We start from the raw sequence: 24,367 nt of genomic DNA, 5'->3' as shown, positions 1-24,367 counted from the left end.
GATTGAGAACGAGTTAGTGTTACAATCTCTTAATAATGGAAGCAAAGGCTCGCTGTCTTGCATGGGAATGTTACAGCCTACAGGTAAATGCTTTAAGAATGGTGCTGCAGATCAAAATATACTATAATAAAAATGTTAAAAGATTCCACCTTACCTGAGGTCTCCGATTTATCTGTGGCTACGTAAATTATAGAAAGATGGTCTAACAAATCTTGTGTATTTTCTTCAAACTCTTTTGAGGAGTTTTCCATGGTTACGATTATGCTCATTTGTAGTCGTAAAACATCGTCAGATTCCATATAACAACTCTGAGATAATAGGGGTAGAAAAAAAAGAAAAACTCAAAAAAAAAGTCATCCAAACTTTGTGATGTCAAATTTTAGAAAAAGAAGAGCACTTATGGTAAGGACATGTGTATTTCTGAAAACAGAACGTGTCATGTTATTTTTGATTTCCAAGCCAAGAGGCAAGAAAGGAAGAATGAGAACAGTGAATATTTTAATTTTACCTTTAATTGCTGACACACTTTATTACGTAAACTGCATTCCAGTTGTACTTGCAAGAGGCTAGTATTAGTGGTTTCTGCCTAAAAGAAGAAAAAACGGGGAGAAAAAACTTAAAAAGAGGCAAAGAGTTCAATAATGTATTGGTAGTAAACAATCCATCATTTATTCAGAACATTCACTCAGTTGATAAATATTTGAGTATCTGCTAAATGCTGGGTACTATCCTAGTAGCTGGAAATAAACATGAAGAAGACAGAAAAGCCTGCCACCACGCTTACATTCTAATGGAAGTCATAAGCTCTCCTTTGGGCAACATGAAAATTCCTATTATGGAAATAAGGAGATAAATATGTTCTAAATATACACAGGAACACTGTAGTTTGGCATTTCTTATACTTTCTGAACATTCTGTTTCAACACAGGAATCTTTTATTTCAAAGTAGGTTCACTCAGCAATAGCCAATTAACTGTTCTTCTGTCTGCCTTCCATTAATAGAATGGTGTTAGAAGCTGTGACAAACAGTAAGAGATTTCTAAAACTGAACTGGCTATCATTATCATTTTAATATGTGAAAGAGCTATGCATGGAAGAGACCAAAATAGATGAAAAAAATGCAAAATCTCATCAAGTTCAAAGACCTCGATGGCCACATGGAATGATAACTGACATTATCTTTAAGATAAGGAAACACACACTCCAGTTCAGGAATACAGCCATTTGGGGGAGGGAGGGGCTGCAGACAGTGAGCACGCAGGGAAGTCAGGTCGTGCAGCGTGTAAATCCAAAACCCAGCAGCTGTGACAGCTCTTCTTTTGTTCAGCTTGCTGTGTCTGGCATGGTGATTATAAAATAAAAAGGCACTCGGCTTCGCAGCCACAGTCACAGGAAATCTCAGTAAGGTACGAAGGCATTTCCCAAATCCTTGGCAGACTTCATTGTGGGTAAGCCTTTATTCACTCCAGGAAGACTTAATATTAAGTAGAACCACCATGATTGTGTTTAATTTATTAAATCTATTAAGAACTACCTAAGTACATTATATTAAAAACACATTTTTTAATACTACAATTGCCATTCAGCAATTAAAGTACCAAAGAAGGAATAAGATATAATACTTTTTAAAATGCAGTAAAGATTATTAAGAAGTTTAATTAAGATGGGAAGCCTGGGTAGCTCAGTAAGTTAAGCTTCTGACTTCAGCTCAGGTGATATCTCATGATTTTTGAGTTCGAGCCCCTCTTTGGGCTTGCTGCTGTCAGCACAAACCCACTTTGGATCTTCTGTCCCCTTCTCTCTCTGCCTTCCCCTGCTTCCCCGCTTATGCATGCTCTCTCTCTCTCTCTCTCTCTCAAATACATTTAAAAAAATTCTTTAAAGAAGGCTAACCAAGCTTGAAATAGGACCAAACGTCAACCAAAGAGTCTTTTAAAAAGCAACTGCTAGTTGGGGTGCTGTGTGGCTCAGTCGGTTAAGCATCCAACTTTGGCTCAGGTCATGATCTCACGGTTCATGAGTTCGAGCCTCTCGTTGGGCTCTGTGGCAACAGCTCAGAGCCTGGAGCCTACTTCAGATTCTGTCTCTCTCTCTCTCTCTCTGCCCGTCCCCTGCTCACACTCTGTCTCTCTGTCTCTCTCTCTCTCAATAAAAATCATTAAAAATTTTTTTAATTAAAAAAATAAAAAGCAACTACTAGTATATGCTAGACTTAAACTGAATAATACCATTTGTAAATGGAAACTAAAATCTTAAGGAAGAATTAGATTTTGAATTGGTCTTTCCGGAAACAAGTCCCACTGTATCATAGACATAGAAAGAGCCCACTACTCTCTGAAATTGCTTTAATGCAAGTTATAAATGACCTCCTCACATCCAAATTCAATAGACACTTTCCATTATGCCTAACGCTTCTGCCAACTTAACCCCATTAACCACTTGTGCTTCTCTCGGTTTTTCTCCTTCTTCTTTGGCTCCTCCTTTGTGGCTCTTCCCCCTCTCCTTTCAAGATGTTAGAGTTATTTGGGATTCTATCTTTTGCCCTCTTCACTCTCTCTCTAGGGAAGCTCTGTGACACACCAAAGCTGCCTGTACTTCTCTCTCCTTACCCGAATGCTCACACTCGCCAAGACAGCTACGCCTGTGTGCATGTTGTCCTGGAACCACTATTCATACAGTTATTTAAGCCAGCAACCTGCAAGTCAACTTCAGCTTCTCACTTACCCTTCTCCAACAAACCCATAACCAAGTAATACTGATCACACCTCCTCGGAAACCATTGAATCCATTCACTTTCCTTCATTCCTACACCCCGGAGATTGGGGGTCAGCAAACTATGCCCATGGGCCAAATCCAGGCCACTGCCTGTGTTTATAAATAAAGTTTTATTGGAACAGAGCCATGCCCATTCCTTTGTATACTGTGTATGGGTGCTTTCATGCTACATCTGCAGAGATGAGTACTTGCAACAGAGATCGCATTTGGAAAGTCAAAATTTACTCTCTGAGCCTTTACAGAAAAAGTTGAGGGATGCTTGCCCTAGTGGGAGGGAGAAGGAGGAGGGGGAGAGAGACAGGTAGGCTAGTCTCCCTGTGTCTGTCCACCTCTCTCTCCACTCCAGTCTCTGCACTGCATCAAAAGTGAGTTTACAAATATGCAAATCAGGTGATGGCACTAGCTGCTTAAAACCCGTCAAAGACCAAATCCTTCACTGTGGCATCAACACTCAGGTAGGTGTCTAGTCTTCATCCACCTCCTTATTTATGCTCCAGCCTCACTGGTCTACTTTCTGCTCCGTCTTGCCTTCAACCTCTAAATGTGTTGTTTTGCTGTGAACTCACATCTCCAATCCACCCTCCCTCTACCTAGCTACACCCAATTCATCCTTCATGTCCAGCTTACACATCCCCTTCACCAAGGTCTTCCCTGCCCCCACAGCTAGAGTAACTGCCCATTACTCACACCCATAGCACCTTTCCCCTGACCTTCCTCAGCACTCATCATAATGTAACAACTTGCTCAAAGTCTGTCTTCCCCAGAAGACTGTAAGTCCCTTGCCTGATGCTGTTATCTCAATGCCTACCACTTAATGGGCACTCAATATGCAATCAGTGAAGAGAAGTGGCACGCAGCCACAGATGCTTGCTTTAAAAAGGCAAACTTGAATAAAATAAACTAAAAATAATAAACAGTGGCTCTAAAATAAAAGAATATACCAACGCCTGCCACCTGACATGTACTTATGCTCTAAAACTTTCAACAACACCAAAAAGTTTAAAGAAAAACCCGTATCAAGACATTTTCAACATACGAATTTATAATAGTTACGTTTTTGGAAAATTTACAGCAATTTAATTATAGGTCTTAACCTGACAAGGCAATTCTCTTCCCTAAAATATGTCTTCAAATGTTGAGATGTTACAAGTTCAAAATTATAATTTTTTTAATGTTTGTTTATTTATTTTGAGTGTGTGTGTGTTTGAGGAAGAAGGGCACAGAGAGAGGGAGACAGCAGCTGCCAGCACAGAGCCTGATGTGGGGCTAGAACCCACGAACCATGAGATCACAACCTGAGCTGAAGTCAGATGCTTAACTGACCAAGCCACCCAGGTGCCCCCAAAATTATAATTTTTGAACACGATTAACAATCTAATTTGCACAGTGACTTGATGTAATATAAAGCCTAGTATTTTGTCATTCTTGGTAAGTTTCTGGGTGGATGAATTTATAATTTACCGTTTTAAGTAAGAGTCCTCTCTTAGCTGGAAGCGTAACTACGATCTTGTTTCATTTGTTGCAGAACATATTTCAGTATCCCACAAGGGGGCGTCCTAGCACCTCCACACTGTCCTGAAAGCACCAGGTTTTCTCAAAGAGCAATTTAAACATTCATGTCTTAATCCAAAGAACAAACCTACTGCAATCTTGACTTCGAAAAGTAAACCATAGGGGCGCCTGGGTGGCTCAGTCAGTTAAGCGTCCGACTTTAGCTCAGGTCATGATCTTGCGGTTAGTGTGTTCGAGCCCCGTGTCAGGCTCTGTGCTGACAGCTATCTCAGAGCCTGGAGCCTGTTTCGGATTCTGTATCTCCCTCTCTCTCTGACCCTCCCCTGCTCACGCTGTCTCTCTCTCTCTCAGAAATAAATAAAACATTTAAAAAAATAACCAAAACAGGAGCCACCTGAGGCGTGTGTACACACACACACCCCACCCCACCCCCACCCGGGACTGAATTTTTTCTGAAAGGCCCCAATTGAGCACACTTGTTAAGATAGTGGGACTTCCCCTTATGCAAGAGTGTGCTAGGCAGATTATAAAAGGAAAACAGAAGCCTACTTCTGTAGTTTTCAATCCCCCCCCCAATTACTTTAAGAAATTAGGTTCATCAATTTTACAGCTAAAAACTAAAACAACTTCTCCGTATTTTCCACATGAAGTATATGGTATTATTCCCTTTTAGAGGATGAGGGAAAATGTGGTTTGGAGGGGTTAAATGACTTATCAAAGATTCTAACAGTAGCTAATAATGGAAACCCAGGGAAAAAAATAGCAGGTCTTTTAACACAAGTCAGTTTTTTCTAAGTAAATCAGAACAGACCAAGTCTACTCCTAAATTTAAAATCCAAAAAGTTCTTCACCATGGAAACAAGTACTAGAGCACCATTCCAAGAGATAATTCAACAGTCAAGAAAATAGCCACCAGGGCGCCTGGATGGCTTAGTTAAGCGACTCACTCTTGGTTTTGGCTCAGGTCATGGTCTCACAGTTCATGAGAAGGAGCCCTGTATTGGGCTCTGTGCTGACGGCGCAGAGCGCGCTTGGGATTGTCTCTCCCCGTCTCCGCGTCCCCCCCCAACCCCTCCACTTCTCCCTCTTGCTCTCTCAAAATAAATAAACTTAAAAAAGAAAAAGAAAAGAAAATAGTAGTGTTAAAAAAAACCAAAAAACTTTTTTGTAATAGCTTATATTCCCATGCTTTTGTGTTAGGAGTCTAGTTAACTGAATCTAAGAGAAAAAAAATCACCTGGTCCTCTACCTGCTAAGAAACTCATCTTTGTGTATCAGGCCACGGTACAGTGTGATTTGGGGGAATTGTATACAAGTAAAGTGGAAAGAAAATGATAGATTTCCAATCCTGTCATTTTAGAGGGTTTTCTAAAAAAAATTAATGTCTTATTTATTTTTGAGAGAGAGGCACAGAGTGTGAGCGGGGTAGGGGCAAAGAGAGAGGGAGACACAGAATCCAAAGCAGGCTTCAGGCTCTGAGCTGTCAGCACAGAGCCCGACGTAGGGCTCGTACCTACGAATGGTGATATCATGACATGAGCCAAAGTTGGACCCCCAACCAATTGAGCCACCCAGTCCACCTTGGACGACTTTTATTTTTTAACAAGAATAAATCAATATCCTAAGAAAAGTATACGAGAATATATAATACATTAATCCAGGCAGAATGAACAAGAGCCTTGAAATTATGTAACCTCCCCAGTAATGACCACACACAAAAACCTTTCACTTAAGGACTATATAACTCATGAAATACATAAGAATTAGATAAAACCCAATATTCGGTCCTATTTTCCTCCCCTTCCACAATTTTGAATGCTAAAGATTCTGTGTAAGCCATGTGACCATGCCAGACAGTGGCCCACACACACGGTGCTAGGTACAATACAGTCTATACAGCAAATGATTTTGCATAAAACAGGCACTTTCTTGGATCCCTTCCACACAACACCCATGCTCTATAACCAAACTCCTAATTTAGTGTTTCCTGTGCAACAGAGAGGCTCAGCTGAGTTATTAGTCAGCACTGTATGGCTGCTTTTACCCTTAAACAGCAACTGTGCTCCAACCCTCCCCACAATCACTACCCTTCTAATCCTCAGATATCTAGCCATTGAGACAAAATCCACCTATGTTGCCAGACCCACTTGCTAAAACACTTGTAAAAACATAGGAACTCACTGAAATTCATCTTTCTGTTTTAAGGGAAGAGGATGAAAGCATACATATAGCATTTTTTCTTATCTGCATCTTTTTAGAAAAGGCTTTACAGTTAACTAAATTCGAGATGAACCCCCAGCCACAAAACCTTAGGGACATCCCCTACCCTGCCTAAGACTCTGTCTCTTCTTCAATAAAACGGAGCTAATAAATTCACAGCCATGTTATGGGCCCTAAATGAGATACATATGCCAATCAAAGGGCATGAGTAAACCTTCGAAAGGGAGTGTTATTGTTTTTACTTGCTCATTCACAACTGATGCATTACATGAGCAAAATTCCACAATAAATAACTTAAATGCTCCTGGGAAGCATTTTTTCCCACATCAAAGTTGTAAGAGGGGAAACTCCTCTTCCATACTCCTTCGGTTTCTAAGAGAAGACGTCTTTGTTTTCATTTTTCTTAAACACTTCAAATTCTTTTTGTCTTATTTCACATTTGGTTCAGAACCCCGCAATAAGAGAGAAGAGCCATTTACTGCCCACAACCTCCACCCTCCTGAAATATGCCAGAAACCCTGAAAGACAGAGAAAAAGCAATTTGGAGAGCAAGTTAACACTTAGATACTGAGACTTTTCACTGGACCAAGTGACAGTGGCCTGTGTTGTGCAACACCTTGGCTTTTGCACTTGGGCAGCAGACTTTGAACTGTTACAAGCTGGACTGGCAGTCTCAGGAGAGCCTTGTGGGATTTTCACCTTGGTAGGTCATGGAGCGTTCGGTGGCTTGACCCCAAGGCAAGCAGCTATTTTTATACAACTAGATGCTGCTGGGCCTTAAGCAAATGGCAAGTGCATCCCGAAGGCCTGACCCAGGCCTTGAACCTGGGCCCAGGCTCGGCAAAAGTTCAGCCTCTGTGATGCAGGCTGCTGTAGCCTGACCTTGAGCAACGTGGGCATGGTTTTTACCTAAATAGGCATCTCCCTGGCAAAGATTAGCCACGGCTCTGAAAGAAAGGGTGCTGCAGTGGGAAACACTACAGAGGTTCCTCAAAAAACTGAACATGTATTTACTGTATGCACCACTTCTACTTCTAGCTACACACCCAAAAGTGATAGGAAGCATTCAAACAGATATTTGTACACCCAAATTCATAGCAGCATTATATACAGTAGTCAAAAGTGGAAGCAACCCCAGATCCACCACTGGATGGATGAATAAATAAAACATGGAATAGCCAGGCAATGGAATGTTCAGTTTTAAAAGGGAAGGACGTTCCGACACATACACTATAATATGGACGAACCCTGAAAATGTTATAACAAAGTGAAATAAGACAGACACTAAAAGGGAAATATTCTGTGATTCCACTTACAGGAAGGAGCCTAGAATAGACACATAGAGAATAATGGGAATTAGGGGCTGAGAGGAGGTTAATGGGGAGTTACTATGTAGTGGCTGTAAGTTTCAGTTTGGGATGATGAAAACACTCTGGACATGGATGGTGGTAATGGCTGCACAAAATGTGAATGTACTGAACACCACTCAATTGTACACTTAAAATGGTAGCTTACGGTGCACACACTTTACCACAGGGAAGGGAAGGGAAGGGGGGAAAAGGAAAAGGAAAAGATGTCCCAGTCAGGGCCCTCTCTCTCTCCTTAAAATAGAGAGAGCTTCTAGAACACCATCTGCTTTTATAACCAGATCTTGAAGAAACTGTTGGGTCCAATTCCAGGCAGGCGGTACAGACAGGTTGTTCTGAATTCTGTTCCTTTTTTATGTATTATCTTCATGGCTAAGAGTTGGAACTATGAAAAGGGTCTGGTTTAAATTCATGTGGGCTAGTCCACAGACTCAAAAGTTCCTCCCCAACTCACTGGCTCTAGATTTATTAATCATCTAAATGCTAACTGCTGTTTTAGATTTTCAAGATCCAAAATGACAGATATACAGATGGGTGGCAGATTTATAAATAAAAAAGCAACAAGGAAGGGTGCCTGGGTAGCTCAGTCGGGTAAGCATCTGACTCTTGATTTTAGCTCAGGTCATGATCTCCTAGTTCCTGGGTTCGAGGCCCATGTCAGGTTCTGCACTGACTGCTTGGGATTCCCTGTCTCCCCCTCTTTCTGCCTCTCTCTCACATTCTCTCTCTCTCAAAAATAAACTTAAAAAAAAAAAAAGAAGCAACAAGGGTACTCTTATTAAGGACCTATGCTCTCATCTTGGGTTGAGTCAGAGAAGCAATTTGACAGAATTATTGCATGCACAAAGAAGGCAACCACTAAGGTCTGTCCTTGGAACAATCTGGTTCACTCTGGAAATCAAAGAGGTGCTAGAAGGTTAGGAAAACATGGTTTAGTCTTCCTATCAGAGCAAGATGAACAACACATAAGACAGAAGAGACAAATTAACTAAGCAACAGAAAGAGAGGGCTCCTCTTAAAAGACTAACCTGACAGAACAACCAGAGAGAAATTGAATGAGAAATGAGACCTTGAAGGTACAGCCCAACAGGCTTACAGAGAGATGAAGACAGCCTGGTATCTAATTGAAATGAGGGAGAGAGATCTTTGTGCTTACTGGAGCTTAAAAATACATTAATGAAAAGAAGAAAAGCAAGATCATAGCAGACTGGAATCATTCCCCACAAAGGAACCAGGATTCAGCCATAGGAGGTAGGGAGAAACTCACTTCTAAAGTCAGGATCAGAATCCACAGTAAGAACAACTGAGGACTGAAAACAGCTATACCCAGGGTTACACAGACCTGGACAGGTTCATGGAGGTGGGGGGGGGGGCGGGGGGGGCTGGGAATATCAGAGAAGAATACCCAGAGCATATTAGGTGGAGATACAATTACTGGCCCTGTCCTGGGGAAACATGTTTGAGAAGTTTATAGAAGTAGGATTTAGTCTAAGAGAAGGCACAGCAAAAAGAACAAACTCATTAAACAGGAACCAGGCAAGACTACCTCGTTAGACTGACTCAAGACTCAAGACAGACTGACCCCAGGCCTGATTTAGGTGTGGGTCTGATAGGAGAGTATCTCCTATGAAAGACCATCCAATGCAGGGAAGAGAAGATTTGTTTGAACAACAGATGCTTTCAGCAGACCCAGAACTTACTGATTTTCTCTCTCTTCCTTTAGGAGTACTCACAAGAAAATATCAAGAGAAACAAAGAAAGAAAAAAAATCTAGGTCTAAAAGTGAAAGAAAAAGGAAAAAGAATGGACCAATTCCAGAAAACAGTAGCAACTTTGCAGGTGTCAGAGAAAGGGCTAGAAACTCAACTGACCCTTCCTGAAAGCAAGAGGGGACAGAAAAAGCATATCCTGGAGGCAGAGCCCCCAAGTGCAGAGAAAGAAGGGGCACACTCACAACCTAGAGGCCACGGTGAGTGGCTCATGGCCAACATGCTGTCCTCACTAGGCCCTAAGCTTCCCAAACATCAACAGCAGCTCCCCTCCAAGAATCGGAAAACAATGCTCCACTTGATATAGGTGGGGCTAAAAGGGAAAAGCCTCCTCTCAGAAGTAGGTCCCAGAAGCCTCAGTGAATCCACAGGAAGAGGCAATGGAAACGACTACGTACACAGATCCCCATGCCCTTCCCCAGGCACCGGAGACACTCCATCCCTCACAGGCTGTCCACGCCAGGCAGCGCAGGAGTGCCAGAAACAAGGACTCCCCGCAGAAAGGAGAACAAAGACACACCTGTGACTGGGCTGCCACCACTGCCAAGTTCCAACTCTGAGGGAAGACCGGAGTGCCTCGGCGACTACTTCCTGAGAGAGGAATGCACAGGCTGCCGGTTGCCTCCCGACAAGCAATCTCTCCCCACTGAGTTTAAATGCAAGGTCTTAGAATCAAAACAACTGGCATAGACTAAAGCCAAAACCAAGGTGATGCTCTCCATCACCATCCCTCCTTTTGGCAAAAATGAAGTCCTGGGAACAATTCTGCTTAGAGTTAGTCCCTTGAGGGCTGGGATGGGAGGCACGTTTTCCAGATAAATCCAGTGGATGTCAGGTTGATAATCATGATATTCTTGTGTGCCTTAAGACTCTAGACTCAAGCAAGGCTCAAGAAAGATTTGATATTTTTTTAAAAGATTTTCTTTTTTATCTTTAAGTAATCCCTACACACAATGTAGAGCTCGAACTCACAACCCCAAAATCATGAGTCGCATGCTCTGTGGACTGAGCCAGTCAGGTGCCCAGAGAGACTTACTATTCAATTAATGTCATTTATGAAAGCCCGGGGAAGCTGCACACATTCTAGCAATAGTGAGCCCCAGCTTCACACAGGCATGGATGACCTCTCGGGCGAAGACCAAAAGAATAAGAAATTGGGGAGGGCTTCAAATTCTTTTAATGTTAACTCACAAGCCAAGATAACTTGATATAGGACTATAGCCTTGAACTTTCACATCTTGCCAGAGAACTGAATCTCTGAATTTAAAAAATTTCCAAGAGTTTCACAATAGGAGAGGGTTTATATTCAAAACTTTATTTTTACAGTTAAGTGATGAATGCGTTTTAGTTAGGGGCCAGGTACCAATCTAAGCACTTTCTATGCATGCGTTCAGTCAACAGCTACAGCAATCCTATGAAGTAGTACTATTGTTATTTATCTTATAAACTTAGACACAGAGAGGTGAGGTGATTTGGCCAAGGTCACTCAGGCATGACCAAGATTTTTACCCCAGTGGTCTGGTTTTAGAATTCACTTTCTTATTCACTCTACCATGCATCTCTATGATGGGGCATCCTTTATGGCTGGTATTTTTTTTATTGGAGTAGCTTTACTCTGTTATTTGATCCCACTGCAAACGCTCTGATAAGCTGTATTGGATACCATACTTGAAAAGAATTTGGAATGGGAAACAGATGGGGACATGAACTTTCAACCCTGGCTCTTGTGTGGCTTTGGAACAGATTATTAATGAATTATTCTAATCTACCTCAGAGCTTTCTAGGGGCAAACTCGACAAAGCTCCCCACCAGTCTGAGGAGGATCAATGGGGTTTTGGGTCCCGTGGGAGGAGGAATAGGCTAAGGAAAAAGTGGGAACATAGTTGCCAGAAGTCTGCTGATCTCCTTGTCAGGGGTTGAGGGGAACTCAGGCTTAATTAAAGGCCATCCCAATGAGGAATGTTACAAGAAAAAGATTCTCTTTTCCTAAATTCACTTGTCCTTTGGCTCCAAGTCTTCCTCTCCCCTTGAAGGTAGAGGAGGGTTGCTTGTCAGTGGGCCACAGACCATGATGCTGTGCTGTAGACAGTGTGTAGAAGGATAGGAGCTCATGGAGGAGCTGCTTTCTCCCTACTCTAGAGAGGGAGTAGGGAGAAAAAAAAATCAAACTACTCCAACTCCCCTTCTGATGGGCCCACTCCACGATCGACCCAAGGGGACAGGGAGTTAGTAACTGGTTCTCTGAGCTCAGCTGATACCTGAGGATGTGGCTCATCAGCAATATGAAGGTGGCATTTTGGTTCCCTGACTCCTGATTCTTATTAATCCAGTAGTTCAGAACAATACAGATATTATTTATTGGGCATCTTCAAATACCCCAACAAAAGTTTTTAGAATAATATAATGAAAGCTTGAAAGAAGTAAAAGAAAGATTCTTGTCTCACAACTTCTTAAATAGTTGAGATTGTAGTCTCTTTTTCAGATCATTTATTCAAGTGTCAAACACTTATTCACCGCACCTTATGTGGCCAGACTGCCAGGTGATAAGAAAACAAATGCTGGCTAAGACAGGATTCCTGCGCTTAAGGAGTTTATAAACTTTGCAAAGGAAATAATAAAAACGAGAGCTTCTAAATACTATGTTTACAACGACAGGGATCTCTCCAAGTTTTCAGTAAGGAGCTAGTCAATGCTCCTGGAAGGCAGAAAAGATACTAAGTAATAATCACGGAGTTAAAGGAGGGACCAGGAAACTGTTCAAGAACTCTGTCTCTCCTGCCAACACAGGCGAGGTTTTAGGGAAGCAACAGGGAGAAGACAGAGGGGATGGGACTGCCCAGTAGGATGGAGGGAAGAGAAACACTGGCCCCACACATATGTATTCTTCTCTCTAGACTTTCTCATGCTTCCTGCCTCCCTTCTCTTCACCAGCCCCTCAGTCTCTGCTTCCCAAGTTCCCATCCCCTTGAATCACTCTCATTGGAATGAGACGAAAAAGAGAAAAATGTACAAATTTTAGCAATTTCCTTGTTGTTGCTTCTTTTTTCAATTTCCTTGCTTTAAAAAGCCATATTCATGGGGCGCCTGGGTGGCTCAGTTGGTTGAGCGTCCATCCGACTTCGGCTCAGGTCATGATCTCGCAGTCCGTGGGTTCAAGCCCCACATCGGTCTCTGTGCTGACAGCTCAGAGCCTGGAGCCTGCTTCAGATTCTGTGTCTCCCTCTCTCTCTCTCTGCTCCTCCCCCACTTGCTCTCTGTCTCTGTCTCTCAAAATAAAATAAAGACATAAAAAAAATTTTTTTAAAGCCATATTCAGAGGTAGGTAGGTAGAAGAAAATTACATAATAGCACATATTTACTTAATATCTAGTAAGAGCTTTCCAGAGTCTGACAGCCTATCATTTTTATGTAAAAAAAAAAAAATCAAACAACTTTTATCAGGCAAAGAAATGGTACTAAATGCATTATTGACTTCACACAGATTTGTAGGACTTCTCAGCTATCACAGTCAGAATATCTGTTTCTTTCATTTACCTCATGACGGAAGCCCATCAAGAAAACAGGACAGCTACAGAGGTTAAAGAACCTTTCCCTGTTCTCTGTTTTCCATCTCCAAATCCCAGAAGAGACTCTCATACCGTATTTGTTAGTGAGAAATGTGCCCCTTTCTCTCCTGTCAAACCGTGGTTGAAAGAACTTTCCTTGGTCCCCTCCCTGTACTGAGCTTACAGCTTCCCTTCCAGATTGCCACACATAATTGACAAGGATCAGCACCTCAGGAGGCAAGAAATAAGCAAGAAAACAACTTGGGACACCTTCCCCCCACCTGGCAGACACCCGGCTCCAAAGAGGCCTGGGAGCGTAGCCCTTGCCCGACACCTGTCCCCGGCAGGCAGGCACATGGGCCTGATGTCACCACTTCCAAAAGCGAAGGCTGTGCCAATATCAAAAGGTTAGGAACTCCTGGTCTGAAATGCATTAGATATCACGCAGCACACCCAGAAATAATCTCTCCTCCATACAATCCAGCAACATTATGCTGCGGTGGGAAGAGGAACTCCTCATCATACACACACACACTCAGGAAATACACTGAAAGGAGATGACAAAATATTTTTTAATGTTTTTGTTTGTTTTTATTTTTGAGACAGAGAGATACACAGAGTGCAAGCAGCTGAGGGAGGGAGCTGTCAGCACAGAGCCGGAAGCGGGGGTCGAATGCATGAGCCACGAGATCATGACCTGAGCCTAAGTAAGACACTTAACCAACTGAGCCACCCAGATGCCCCCTAGGAGATGACAAAATATTAATCCTGGTTACCTTTGCTGAGTGTGACTGTGATCTTGGGCTTAATTCTAGTTTTTCGCTTCTCTGGTCTCCCATGTTCTATTCTGACTACATACTAATTTTTTTTTATAGTCACAATCTCTCTTTTAGATGATATGATACTATGATATCATGTTAGGACACATGCACACCCCTTTATTTGTCATGCGTTTTCCTCTAACTTCAAAACTTCTATGGGTTTCCCATACTGCCTTATCATTCTATTTTTAACAATAAACATTACTTTATAATGATTCTAATAACAATAACTAAGTCCCTGTAAATCTCTGAGATGAACCTATTGCGATAGTGAGCCTATATGCCAGATTCTGAGATGGTACCTATTTCAAACATTGTTTTGCCCAAATAAACCACTGAAACACTCCTCAAATCTCAATGGTCTGGAACCAAAACAGCACTAAAATATAACTCTCACTTTTTCATAAGCCTAGCACAACTATATTTATGTATTATATCCCACTATGTATTTTACAGTTACACTCATCAAGTATAACCTAGCTCATATTCTACTCTTCCCTTGTCAGACTAAGCATCATAATTATAACTGGGAGAAACTATTTAACAGTCTACCATGTTGATATAATCAAATTTATCGAATCCTTTTTCTACTGTTGAGCCTTTAAGCTGTTTCTATTGTTCTTCTGTCATTATAAAAAGGTAGCAAAAAACCCACATTTTATTTGCTATTTAGCTCTCATGGGCCATGAGTTACTAAGGCCACAGATAGGGAAGTCATCACGACACTTTACTACACATGGGGAAAATCCTACAGCAACCCACTGCCAATCCCGACTCTGCCCTCGGCCTTCACCAGGTAACTTAAACTCTCAGTCCATCCTACAATTTCTAAAATAAGAATATTACCACCTGCCCTAGTAGTAAATCTGGTGAAGGTCAAGTGGCTGATGTAGTGAAAAGGGGAAGTTATGCAAATCTTACATGTTACGACAGGTAGATATGCTATATGGGGATCTCAACTCAGATGCCCACTGACTCACCTATCTATTAAAAACTCTGGGGGCCCTTAATGTACTTAACACTAAGTTGATGTTGAGATCATAAAAATGACAAAGAAACAGGCCCACGGAAGAGAGCCTCATGGAGGATGACACAAGACGACAACAGATGTTCAAGCAAGGGTCTGAACCAAGTGCCAGGGGGACCAGAGCACAGACTCGCCGGGGACCCTGGGGAAGCTGCAGAGGAGTGGATACCTGAACCGGGTCTCGGAGGATGGAGAGAGAGATGGATAATGAGAGTCAGAAGGGGGTGAAAGCCTGTGAAGGAAAGGCAGTATGTAAAAAGGGATGGCCTGTTCCAACAGTGAGCAGGTTAGGAAGCCAGAGTGAAGAAGAGAAGGGTGGGACGTCTGAGGCTGGAGAGGAGGCTGGAGCAGGTGCTGAGGGCCTCATACGCCAAGCTACGGGGCTTGGGCTTTATGCTAAAACCGACCGGGACTCAGCTAGTACAGGGACCAGGGAAGCACTCAACACCTTTGTCTGGGAGGACATGAGAGCAGCAGTATGACACACGGAATGGAGAAGGACTAGGAGACTAACCCAGGGGTCAAATAATGAAGACCACAAGAGAAGCAGAGGAACCTCAGACTCTCACTGAGACCCACTACAACAGTGACCTCTCATCTTCTAGAAGCCTTTGCTTCATCAAGGGCAAAACAAATGAAAAAGAAGGGCCAGATGAAAAGGCTTAAAAAGAAAAATGCAGTGTCAAGTCCTCGTGTTCCCCCTTCTCCCCAGGAGCAAACACACATGGGCAGCAGAGAGGCGACACGTATACCCTCCTTCCAACCAAACTCAGCGGCTGCTACAACACAGCACCAAAAATCTAGATAGAAAAGAAATCACACACACACTCTTGTTTCCAGCAGAAGAAAGTGAGTCATTCCATCTGATTCAACAGAGCAGGAAAAATGCAAAAGTCGGAAACCAATGGGTAAAAGACACAAATAAAACGAACCAAAATGAGCCCATACTGCAAAAAAAATGAGACAGTGTAAGAACAATTCACTGGCACCCTAGTTTATCCCAAGAGGTGGTGTTGAGGAAGTACGTGAAAGCAAAGCTGATAGTATCTTAATGTCTGCCTAAACTTTCTCACTCTCTAGTGTTGTAGCAGGGCCACCTTCCAGCTCTCAACTGAACCAGAGTTCTTTCCAAAACTTCTATCCCCTTTTGAGGGAAGCTGAACTCAACACTAACCCCAGACGATGGGTTCTTGACCAAAAAAACAGAAAGAAGGAAAAACAGAGTATCAAAATGAAGACATTACTTTCCGAGAAAGGATAGCTGGCAATTACAGCCGCTTAAACACAATACAAACACATGCCTGCTTGGGATTCTCTCTCCCTCTCTCTCTGCCCCTCCCTGCTCTCTTTCTCTCTCGAAATAAGTAAATGAACATCTTTTAAAAATGGTACTGGGACTACTGGATACCCACACCAGAAGAATGAATCTGGATCCCTAGCTCACACTATAGGTGACTGAAATGTCAAAATACACCATAGACCTAAATGTAAGAGATAAACTATAAAACTCTTTGAAGAAAATACGAGTAAATCCTGATAACCGTGAACCTTTTTAGATAGAACACTAAAAGCATAAGTGACAGAGGAAAAAATGGGCAAAACTGAAGTTCATCAAAACCGAATACTTTTGTGCTTTAAAGGACATCATCAAGAAAATGAAAAAATCAACACAGAATGAAAGAAGTATTTCCAATTCATGTACTTGATAAAGGCCTACTATCTAGAATATATAAAGAACACTTACATCTCAACAATGACAGAATAACCCAGTTTTAAAATGGGCAAAATACTTGAATAGACCTCTCTCCAAAGTAGACACACAAGTGACCAATAAGCACAGTGAAAAGATGCTCAACATCATTAGTTATCAGGAAAGTGCAAACCAAACACCTAAGCTATCACTTCACATCCACTAGGATGCTTTTAAAAAACCAAAAAACATAAAATAACAAGTTTTGGTGAAGCTGTAGAAAAACTGGAATCTTCATATATTGCTGGTGAGATTGTAAAATGATTCAACCACTTTTTCAAAGTTCCTCAAAATGTTAAACATATAATTACCGTATGACCACAGGAGTCCACTCCAATGTACACACCCAGGAGAACAGTAAACATATGTCCACACAAACTTGTAACTTGTAAATGTTCACTGTAACAGTTCTGACATTGGCCAAAAACTAGAAACAAGTCAAATAGCTGTCAACTGATAAATGGTTAAACAAAATGTGGTATGTCCATACAATGGTACGCTACTGTAGGGTGATAAAAAAGAATAAAAGACTGATATGTGCTATGACATGAATGAAACTTACAAACATTAAGCTAAGTGAAAGAAGCTAATCACAAAGATCACACATTTCATTTATATGAAACCTCCAAAAGAGACAAATCTATAGAGACAGAAAATAGAATACTGGTTGCCAGGAGATGAGGCCATGGAAATGTTCTAAAATTAGACTGTGGGGGTGGCCACACAACTCTTGAGTAGGCTAAAAACCGTCGAATGGGTCAAGTCTGTGGTATGCGAGTTATATCTCAATAAAGCTGTTAAAAAATAAATTAAAATGCAAAAAAAAACAGAACAAAGAATCCCTGAAACGGCTCCCATGGGGACAGCCAGAAGTCCACCTATCCCGTGCTCACTGGGCACTCTGCTGGAGGTCCCTGGAGAGGCAGGGGTCCTGCGGAGAGCAATAGCAGACAGCCTCTGCTTTCCATTGGGCTGCAATTTCACAGAGCTAAGTAACCACGCGATTTAATGGGGATAAGCATTCTAAGTGGGAAAAACACAGTTATACGACAGTCCATCAAGGGTCCTGAACCAGAATAGGGAGAGACGGCAAGACTCTCTAAAGAAGTGGAGCTTGAGCTGAAACAGGAAGGATGAAATCAGGGCTGATCCAACGGGCGGCTGGGGCAGCGAAAGCTGAGGAAACTGCAGGCACAAAGGATGTGTGGAGGAGTGGAAACGGCACTGGTGAGCAACCAGAGGAAGACCATGTGACTGTGAAAGACAGTGGCCAGACGGTGCAAGTCCTTACAGCCACACTAAGGACCCGGTTTAAATCCTGAGACCTGAAGGAATGCACTGAAAGCTGTTAAGCAGAAGACTAGTGTGGTCCAACTTGCATTTTAGGAAAAGAGACTTCTGAAAGGGCCAGACTAGAGGCTGACAGATCCATTAAGGGGTCACTAGAGTAGCCTGGGAAAGAGATGATGACAGCCCGGATGCAGGAAAGGGCAGTGGGCATCACGGCCAGCAGATAAGATCTGCCAGGTACAGTGCATATAACGTGCAAGCTCTCTTCACAGCAAGGTCTCCCACGGGCCTCACAGAGAGACCTGCACGGTCATTGCTTCTCTCCTTTAATTCTCTGTATCCTTAAGTTAACCCCTACTAACTAAGATAACTGAACACCTGTCTCTGTTTCAATACTTTTATCACCACTAATATGGCATCTGGCATTCAAAGCTTCCAGTCTCAGTAACCAGAGTAACCTAGCCATTCTCAGCCACTTGCTCTGCTGAAGGACAGCCCTGAGATAAGGCTAAAAACGTTCAGCAGGAAAAACCTATGCTATCAGCATATGCAAGTTACACTTAACCCCAGCCCTTTCAACCCCTTACAAAAATGCAAGTTAGTTCAGATCATTTTTACGCCTAAAACCGTTCAATACAAGGGTGCTTGAGTGGCTCAGTTGGTTAGGAGTCAGACTTGGTTTCAACTCAGGTCATGATCTCACTGTGCGTGATGTTCAAGCCCCACATTGGGCTCTGCACTGTCAGTGCAGAGCCTGCTTGAGATTCTCTCTCCCTCTCTCTCTCTGCCTCCCCCTGCTTGCTCTCTCTCTCTCTCTCTCAAAATAAATAAACTTGAAAAAAAAAAAAAAAAACACGTTCAATACATCCCCATTGGTCTTAGGATTTAAACCAAATCCAAATGTACAAACTAAAAGAAAACTTCCTTAAAATCCTGGAAGAGCTATTCAGTTTTATAAAAATAAAAATAATTTTATTACATTACACTATATTACATTAGTTTGAAGTAAATTAGTTTTATTTGTCTTCCCACTGGAATGGGAGTTCCAGGAAGATGGGAATGCTAAACCAGTGCCTGCCCACAGCAGAGGCTCAAGAAGACTGCTGCATGAAGGAAAGCCCCAGGCACTACTGTGACTGACACAAAGCTCTAAGCAATGTTCTTTACTCACTAATCAGAAAGAAAGGGTAGGTAAGGTGATAAAGCACCTGGGTGGCTCCGTCGGTAAGCTTCCGACTTCAGCTCAGGCCACGATCTCATGGTTCATGAGTTCAAGCCCCGTGTGGGGCTCGGCTGACCACTCAGAACCTGGAGACTGCTTGGGATTCTGTATCTCCCTCCCTCTCTGTCCCTCCCCTGCTTGCTGTCTCTCTGTCTGTCTCTCAAAAAAAACAAATATTTAAAAAAAGAGTTTCCTCAATTTCAAAAGTTAACCATAGCTACAAGGAAATCAGTCAAAGGGGAAAAGTGGTCAAACTTAAACGTTATTAATGAAATGCATATGAAAAACAACATTAAGGTATCATTACAGCTGACCCTTGAATAACATAGGTTGAATTGTGCAAATCTACTTACATGCAAATTTTTTCAATAGAGTGCAGTACTGTAAATCTATTTTCTCTTCCTAATTATTTTAATAACATTTTCTCCAGCTTATTTTATAGTCAGAGTATAGTGTGTAATACAACACAGAATACGTGTTAATCAACTATTTATGTTATCTGTAGGGCTTCTGACTAACAGCAGGCTATTAGCAGTGAAGTTTCTGGGGAGTCAAGTTATACACAGATTTTGAACTGTGTTGAGGGTCGATACCCATAGCCTCTGCAGTGCTCAAGGGTCACCTGGATATACATTCTAAAACATCAAAAATATTTCCTTCCACTGAGCCACACTCAAGAGAGGCTGGAAACAGGGAGAGGGGAGGATAGTAAGACACTTCTGAAAAAAATATCATTACTAGTGACCATAGCACTTCTGTCTTCTTGAAAAGCAACCTGGCAAGATTTAACAAGCTCTATAAAATGGTTCATAGTCTTTAACTACAGACACTCTCTTTACAAAATGTACCCCAAGGAAACAGGCAATCCAAAAATGAAATAAACAAACTTACAAAACACGTACATGGACTAATGGTAATAATAACAAATAACTGGAAACACTTCGAATGATCAAAAACAAGATTAAGCCAACTGTGATAAAGCAACACCGTGGACTACACAGCCTTTCAAAAGAAGAAAATGGATTTCACTGACACTTCATATAGTTTCTATATATATATCAAGATTTTTTCAAAAAGCAGGAAATAGTAAAATCTCGATTCTAAAAGCTGGTGAGTTTAATATCTCTAGCAATCCTATATAAAAAAGGCTGCAAAAGATACATAACTTTAGAGGACTACAAATTTTGGCGTTTACTAGAATTCAAAATAAATCTACCATTAAAATTACCTGTGTCTGTGAAAGCTGAATGCTCTGGACCTGAGGAAGCAGAAAATAAGCATTTGGCAGCTGTTTCGCAGACCCTTCTGTAGAGATTCTCCGAGTGCCAATTCCAGATACCTTCAGAAAAAAAAAGAAGTTAATTACTCCTCTACTTGTTTTGAAACACATTTGCCATAATGTTAAAATACTTTTTCAAGGAAATCTGTATTCACCACCTTGACCTTTAAGACTGTATTAACCCAGGAGGTTCAGTCATTTGAGCGTATGACTTCGGCTCAGGTCAAGATCTCACCACGCGTGAGTTCAAGCCCTGTGTCTGGCTCTGTGCTGACAGCTCGGAACCTGGAGCATGTTTCGGATTCCGTGTCTCCCTCTCTCTCTGCCCCTCCCCTGCTTGTGCTCTGTCTCTCTCTGTCTCTGACTCTCTCTCAAAAATAAATAAACATTAAAAAAATGTTTAAAGACTATATTAATCCAGTTACTATATTTATCTTTGTGTACAAAAGAAGGAACAAAAGTTACTATATTTAAGCTGAATGTTCCTCACTGTAGCAAAGCTTTTCAGATATAGACAACTTTTCCAATATGGGAACAAGTGTTAAATGGAATCCAATAAGAAATAACCACAAAAGTGATAGATCTTGGCTTGATGCCACATCCTCATAAAGATGTCACAGACACCACTTAAGATCAAGATTCCTAACTACTTTTGTGAACAACAATGAAAAGATTCTTCACTCTCCATCCCGGGTGCCTTGGTATCAATAGTAAGCTCCCTGAGAACTGGCCTCCAATCCTTGTCCTCTGATCAGAAATATCCCCGAGCCCAGAAGGGAAGAAGGCAAAATCAGTAGAGACTGCCTTTATAGCTCCTCCCTCCGGACTGTTCATGAGGTGAGGACAGAGAGTTCTGAAAGTCCACTCTATTTTATAACAGAAATATAACATGGTAGACTTCTTTGTTTTGCTCCAATGGCCTTCGGAGATTCAGGGCGAGAGTTGCAGCTCTGTACTCTGTGCGGAAGACAGCCCAGTGCGCGTGGCACCGGAGGCAGGAAAAGGGAGAAAGCTGGTGAGTTTGACATCACTAACGACCTTATATTCTAACAACATATGCCAGGTGGCAACATTTCCAAAAGTCTTTTACAAAATATCCAAACTCCTTTGTTAAATCAACAACAGAATCATGGCACAAGAGGAAATAGCTCACTTACATGATAGGGAAGGACTCCATACGAGGAGGTATTAATAAATAAAGAACTTTCAATGCTTCCTTCCTCAGTAGGTAAGAAGATAATTCTGAAGGACGTTTTACCCATTGCCGGAATTACCTGAAAGAAAGATGCCAAATTAGCCATTTGGAATGGGCCTCTTAAAAGAGGTCTTTCACAGACCTTCTTTTTGACAATTTCTGTTAACAGATGTCTGCATATTCTGTGCCCTTGATTCAGAAGTATCATGAATCCCTAGGAATCCCCAAATGGAACAAAATCCAACAATTTAAGAAGGTATCAAGGAACATACCACAGACCTCCGGCAAGGCAGCCGCTGAGCCCTTTCACTTTGGCCTGGGAACCCTGCACCCTCACTCACATCCATCCCTTTCCCTCCTCTTCTGCACCCACGTTGTGTTCAACGGCCTTTATCGAACACAGTTCTAGCCTTACTTAAGTAGAAGGAGCTACCGATGTACAAACCTGTCAATACCTAATAAAAGGAGCTACGTTTATCTGGACAATCATAAACATAATAGTGGGCTTCCTCCTATACCATTTCCTTGGTCTCATATTAAAAAGAAAAAAAAGTGTATTAGGTAGATATCAGTCAGCTAAATAAACAAATAAATAAAACCCACCAGTAACTGGGACCTTCATTAAAAGTCAAAGACCAATGAACTCTAAACTACCAGGAGACCAGGGTCTGGAGCTCTCTGTTAGGGTGCAGATTAACTTTATAAGGAGCCATTCACTGCCTCCTACTCCTACACTTAGAAAGAGTCCAACTCTAGTAGGTCTGCCAGGCAAAGAGACCATGACTATAAAACTTGTATTAATTACTAAATGCTTCAGCATTTGTAGTCATTTCAAGACACATAATACTAAATTTCTTTAACCATGAAAAAGTCCTATTAAATACACAAACATTATACTTTGTTTAGACTCTACACTTTTTTTTTCCATGTAGATACCAAGAGCCACCAAAATTATGAACAACTGAAAAAATAAATGCTAAAGCAAACACATGGAAGGGAAGAGTTTGGGTAGCAGAAAAAGGGGAGACAGGGAGCAGAAAGTAAAAACTTCAGGCCAAAGCAAGCAAGGAAATCTGGCAGTCCGCCACAGCATAGTTTCCAAGAGTACATCAACACTCACCCTGCAATGAACAGGAGGCACATGAAAATGTCTAGCAGCTGTAAACACTGAATTCACCACGACCTCACTCTCCCTACTGGGGTTATAAGCGTAGAGAATCTTTGCTGCAGGGTGACCCAGGAACCTAGGAGGGGAACAAGGAGGAAGAAAAGCAATGTATTGTGTGGTTCTAAATATAGCTATCCATCCACCCATCCCTCCACCCACACACGCTGTATAAATACTTTAATCCCAGAAAGCTGTTGGCGTTCATTAAAGTTAAAAGCAACAATTATGAAATCCTGTTAATTACTAAAACATTCAATCTACAAAAACTTTTTAAAGAATCCTCTCTTTTACAAGACACACTTAATGCCAACCAATGGTAACGCCTCACTGACTTTTGTGTTAGAAGAATTCAACACAAGTGGGCCATTAAATGCTTGCAAATACACAAGAGTATAAAATAGGTACTCACTCTGATTCAAATGAAAATACGTTTAGATAAGAAACTGTACTCAGAAAAACCCAGCTTTTTTCGGGTTGCTTCTCAGTAATAAGTTTAAAGAGGCTTTCTGGGGGAATGGATTTCAACTCACAAAGTGACTTTATCAAGTCTCATGTAAGGAAAACTTAATTGCTGCTAAAGACCATTCTTCTAAGAAAAATGAAAACTCAGCAGCACTTTCTAGCACTTGCTCTTATCCATTTAAATCATGAGTATTGTGATGAGAGCTCTGGCTCCTCCCTCCACAAACAGGCACACACGAAAGTTTTATATAGGATTTCCAAACATTTGTGCACTGAGGTAAGAATGTGCTTTCCAGCAAACACCCTAACCGATGAGGATGCCCATGTTAATTCTTTATTTCCTCTGCTTTCTACCCGCAAGGCTAGCAAAGGAACGGAAGGGGAACAGAGCACGCTCTGGCCCACCTACCCTCCATCTTCCCCGGAATCATTTACCTCTGATTCCTACTGCCCAATACCAAATTCACTCCACTTAACTCACCTTGTCATAAACAGAGAGCCAGTAAAAACTGCACTGAAGCTATTTCTCCGGTTTTAATGCCCTCAGTGGCAGACACCAAAACATACCGCTCTCCTATATATGGCCTAGAAGTAAAACTATATTCTAAATTCAGCAAAAAATTCATCTACCTTATGCTTGTGCTTCTCTGATTTTATTCTGATTTCTCTGACACTAGAATTGTGTGTTTTAAGGAAAATTCAGTGCGTGTTGTCTGTCTGTACAGTGGGATTTCTAAACTATTGTATCACTGCCATCAAATCCCTCACATTCTCCTTCTAGCTTTTCCTCCTACTTTTTTTTCAAGATTTTATTTTTAAGTGATCTCTGCACCCAACATGGGGCTTGAACTCATGACCCCAAGATCAAGAATCACATGCTCTACCGACTTGGCCAGCCAAGCCAAGTGCAACTCCCTACCTCCCACTACTTTAAATCACAAGTATTGACTGAAGGTTTAATACGG

The 24,367-nt window shown here is 41.7% G+C and overlaps 1 protein-coding gene across 2 annotated transcripts in view; it reads right to left on the bottom strand.

The window, feature by feature from the left end:
* Positions 1-24,367, bottom strand: part of TMEM131L (transmembrane 131 like) — a 172,334-nt gene that overhangs the window by 66,283 nt on the left and 81,684 nt on the right. For both annotated transcript variants that reach the window (XM_039234344.1, XM_039234345.1), the window contains exons 5-9: positions 22,893-23,016; positions 21,735-21,851; positions 20,527-20,637; positions 509-586; positions 155-308 (exon numbers count right to left, since the gene is read on the bottom strand). In XM_039234344.1, the coding sequence (XP_039090275.1) occupies positions 155-308; positions 509-586; positions 20,527-20,637; positions 21,735-21,851; positions 22,893-23,016 (584 nt within the window). The remainder of the gene's footprint in view (positions 1-154; positions 309-508; positions 587-20,526; positions 20,638-21,734; positions 21,852-22,892; positions 23,017-24,367) is intronic.

This window comes from Hyaena hyaena, unplaced genomic scaffold (assembly GCF_003009895.1).
Source record: "Hyaena hyaena isolate Hyena2069 unplaced genomic scaffold, ASM300989v1 scaffold_89, whole genome shotgun sequence".
NCBI lineage: Eukaryota > Metazoa > Chordata > Mammalia > Carnivora > Hyaenidae > Hyaena > Hyaena hyaena.
Note: the sequence above shows the minus strand (reverse complement) of the source record. Positions and strands in the feature narration are given on the sequence as shown.